General features: G+C 50.9%; 1 protein-coding gene across 1 annotated transcript in view; it reads right to left on the reverse strand.

Moving 5' to 3' along the window:
* Positions 1-2,356: 2,356 nt before the first annotated feature.
* Positions 2,357-4,086, reverse strand: part of LZTR1 (leucine-zipper-like transcription regulator 1) — a 36,059-nt gene continuing 34,329 nt past the window's right edge. Inside the window, exon 18 of the mRNA XM_009320363.1 lies at positions 2,357-3,169. Coding sequence (XP_009318638.1) covers positions 3,053-3,169 — 117 coding nt within the window. The 3' untranslated portion in view covers positions 2,357-3,052. The remainder of the gene's footprint in view (positions 3,170-4,086) is intronic.

Here is a 4,086-nt window from a genome sequence, read left to right on the forward strand (position 1 = left end):
GGGAGCAGCCGTTGGGGGCCAAGACCATCTCATAAACCTGGACCTAACACACAGGGAGTGACTACAGCAGATTTCTGAACAGCAGCGTAATGGATGGGGAGTCTCTGCCCCCTGTGCAGCCTGACGGGCTTTTAGCCAGGCGTGTTCAATCAGGAAAAGGAGTCCCTGCTCCGGTGAGCAGCCACATGCTGACCGCAGATGCCACAAGCCCAAACGGGGATGGAGGTGGTGCCATGTGCTTAGCTGGGACCTGCTCTTTGCAGTTTGCTGGGATAAATCCCAGAGCGTGGACAATGATGCCAGTAAAGCGGGACTTGAGGACTTTAAAGAGCCAGTGTGGCCTACCTATGGTGGAGGCTGTAGGACCAAGACAAAGCTAGACAGCCACGCTGTTATTCCTTATCAAATGCAGGAATAGGAGCACACTCCCCAAAATTCCAGTACAAAACTGCCCCAAGGCTGCGCTAACACCAGTAAGCCCAGGAACCTGCTGGCCATAAAGGTCCCCGAGGCCACTGGCTCAAAAGGACGCTGAGGTGGCGATAACAAGAACACCCAATTGCCTCAGAAAGCACAAATAAACCCCGTTGTGTGTGCTGGCCCTGCTGCCAGGCCTGCGGCAGCAGCCCCTCCAACACCAGCTGCTCCTGCCAGACCTCGCATCCCGAGATCCCTTAGGAAACCCAGGGGTGCCCCTGTGGGGCTGGTGGGGCCGTCCCTTTTGGGCCATGCACCCGCCTGATCCTACGGGAAGGTTGGCCCGTTCCCCCCCCCCCCCGACAGTCCTGGCACTTCCCCTGCTGCCTCCTCCTGAGACCCAGCCCAGCCCTGCAGGGCCAAACCGCGGGGGGACCCGCCGCAGCACCCGCTGCACTCCCAGGGGCAGAGGGGGACAGCTCAGGCTGAAGGGGGTCAGCCTTGCCCATGGGGCAGGACCTCTCTTGGAGGGGTGCACAGTCCCGGCACCCTGCACAGCAGCAGCCCAGAGGCAACTCATGATGACGACATAACAGCAACGTTGACCGCAATTTTTCAGACAATAAATCCCACTGATGTAATGCAACTCTGACCGAGCACTACGGTCACTAGAGCCGGGACTAAGCCAAAACCACCTCCAAAGCACAGATGCCCGCAGTGCCCCGGCTCAGAGGGTGCAGAGACTGTGCATTTCCTCGCTGATGGCCTCAGGAATAAGCTCCAAACCCCAAATAGTTTGAGAAAATGGAGTCAAAGAGGCTGGTTATGGCATGGTTGAAACCAGCCCATTCTTCCTTACCGAGGGAACCAGGCTGCGCTTGTTTGGGAAATGGGTGTCCTCTAGTGGATTCAGCATTGCTGAAAATAACTTGCAGTATTCTTACAAGCTGTAGCCTATAACCTTTCTCCATTTGCAGATTTCTGGTTTCTCAGGGAACATGCAGATTGTCCGTGCAATTAACATGACCTCTGACAAGAGACTTCATCACCTATGAGGCATCTGGAAATAATCCCTCCCGTTGAAAATGAGCCCTTGGCTCTCAGATGCATCTGCCACCTCTGGTCTGACTCACCTGAGCAAGCCATCAGCTGGGAGACAGATCGAGTGGTCCCTAAAGCATTTCCCTTGGATTAAATGAAATGACGCATTCTCCATTGCACAGGCTGCAACGCCCTCAGCACACCGAAGCATGCATGTGCACGTCAGGATGCTGAACAGGAGGTCACATCTCATACTGCTCCGGGAACACTTTACTGGCCTGAATTAAAAATTATGGCCGCAAGGGTGGAAGCACAGGGGCTGGGCAGCTGTGCTTCCCAGGAGGGACCTTCCACCACTCCAGCTCAAGCCAACTCTTGCCATTCCAGAAAGCCAAGCAGAGAGCAGCACCACGTCAGCACTGCCTTCTGCTTCACCTCTGCAAACTAGTGCAGCTTAAGGCAGGACAAGATTTTGATTCTCAGCTTCTGTGTCACTCCCTCCTCTGGGCTGCCTCGGTGGCTCTCGGGCTGGGGAGCAGCTCTGTCTGCACGTTTCACCAACACCAGCTGATCTCCGACGCTCACCAACCAAGCTGCGTAATTCAGCAGCCAGGGAGAGGTAAAGCTCCTCTCCCCTCTGCAGTGTGGGAGGCATCCAGCACGGCGGGGAGCTGGGGAGCTGCAACTGGGAGGGAACAGCAGCTGCTTCTGAACCGGCCGGGAAGGCCGCTCTGCCTTCGTTCACCTTCCTGCAAAGGCAACAACTAATGAAGACACTTCAGCATAAAATTAGTAACAAGATGTAGCACGCTTATTTTAGCAAAGTGGCCTTCATCAAGCTCGGAGCTCTTTTTGCTTAATTTTTTCCAAAATAAAAGCCAAGTCAATCACGAAATGCCAGGAGAAGATGTTAACTCTTTATTAATAAATCGATTTAGAAAGGCTTAGCGAGACAGGATTAATGGATTTGATGGTCAAAAAGGACCGCTGTAATCTTCTAGTCTGACCTGCTGCAGAGCACAGGTCTGGGCTTCCTGCAGCCCACCAATCAAGGCAGCTGCAAAAGGGCTTATCTTTTAATCCACGCCATGGAGAGTCTCTGAAAAGTCACTACATTCTGGTCCAATGGTCAGCCTCACTGTGAACACCACGCTCTCTGTTTCCAGTTTTGTTATATCTGACTTCCACTTACAGCCTCTGGCTGTGTCAGCTGAAGTTCTTTAAATAGTATTCTTTATATATTGTGTTTCAAAGTATTAATGACTCTTTTACTCATGACTGCTTTATTTTACAGTATAAAAGTAATAATGGGCTTGATTCTGAACTTAGTTACTCCCAAAACCACGTGGAATAAGTTCATTCCTGAAATGGTTTCAATTTTACATTTGCATAACAGAGACCAAACCCTTCTCCACAAAGGTACAAAACAAGCAAATCCACGGGAGAGCAAGTCAGCTGTCCATGCTCCTCTGGGCCGCCTGCTATGTTGTGTAGACACTCTGAGCAGCTCAGTATGGAATGGTAAAAAAAAGAGTCAGCCGTAAAGTGCTAGTTTTTTTGAGGAACAAATGAAAAGTTTGATTACCAAAGCATGTCATATGTCTGAGCCCAGCTCTGCGCACTGCTTGTCTGATATGTGGTTAGCTAACGACTCTATGATGTCAAGAAGGAGTAGCTGACTTAGGGAGCGGAGATTTGGCAACTTGGAGACCTTCAAGGAAAAGAAAAACAGAACAGAAAAAACAGAAATAAATTAAACCCCTCCCCAAACCATAGCTGATGTATCACCGTTTTACCCCTGCCACCCCACGTGAAACAGGCAGGTCAGGCAAGTCAAAGGCTGGTCACGTATGGCGTGAAATGGCAGTCGCGGAGCTGGGCTGCAGAGGACGGCCCACGGGGGCTCCAGTCACGACTTCCTGTGCTTACAACCCAATTTGAGACTGCTGCATGGAGGGGACGGGAACGGAGAACAGCAGAAATGCTGACCCCAGCACTGCCTCTCTGAGAAAGGAGTCTAATTACTGGCTCTATTGACAACTCTGCCGCTAATGGATGCCAACTAAGCACTCTCCTAAAAAGCAAAGTCGGGCACCAGCACAGATCTGAACTTCGAAGTCTGTGTGTTTCTACGGAGAATGTGACTTGGGACCTGATCTCTTCGCTCCTGTGTGCTCCTAAGGAGAGGTCGTGCTTAGTGTCCATGCTGGTTTTGCTGGCACGCCTCCCCCAGTCAAAGCAGGTCACTGGAGCACTAGCCAACAAAAACCTTTGCCACGTCAGATATATGGGAATCTACAACAAACTTCATGCTCTTAGGCTGTTCAGAAGCTCAACTGTTATCAAAAAGGAGCTCTACACATTCCTTCCTTCTCCACAACCTCGTAGTAATGAGCCAGTAATCCCTCTTTCGAGAGTTATTAACATACATGCCCAGCCTTGAAGGCAGACTCTGCCTAAAAGCCTGTCCACTTATCCAACCTGTATTAACTGATCTAATAAAATAAATCACCTCACTCTAAGAAGCTCGACTGTGATAAAGAACAAAGATGTCCCGAGCATCTTTTGAAACCCAGGAAGGAAACGGCTGAGTACGCTTTCAGAAAGAGCTCAGGACATGTGCTTCAA

The sequence above is a fragment of the Pygoscelis adeliae genome, unplaced genomic scaffold (assembly GCF_000699105.1).
Source record: "Pygoscelis adeliae isolate BGI_AS28 unplaced genomic scaffold, ASM69910v1 Scaffold343, whole genome shotgun sequence".
In the NCBI taxonomy this organism is placed as follows: Eukaryota; Metazoa; Chordata; class Aves; order Sphenisciformes; family Spheniscidae; genus Pygoscelis; species Pygoscelis adeliae.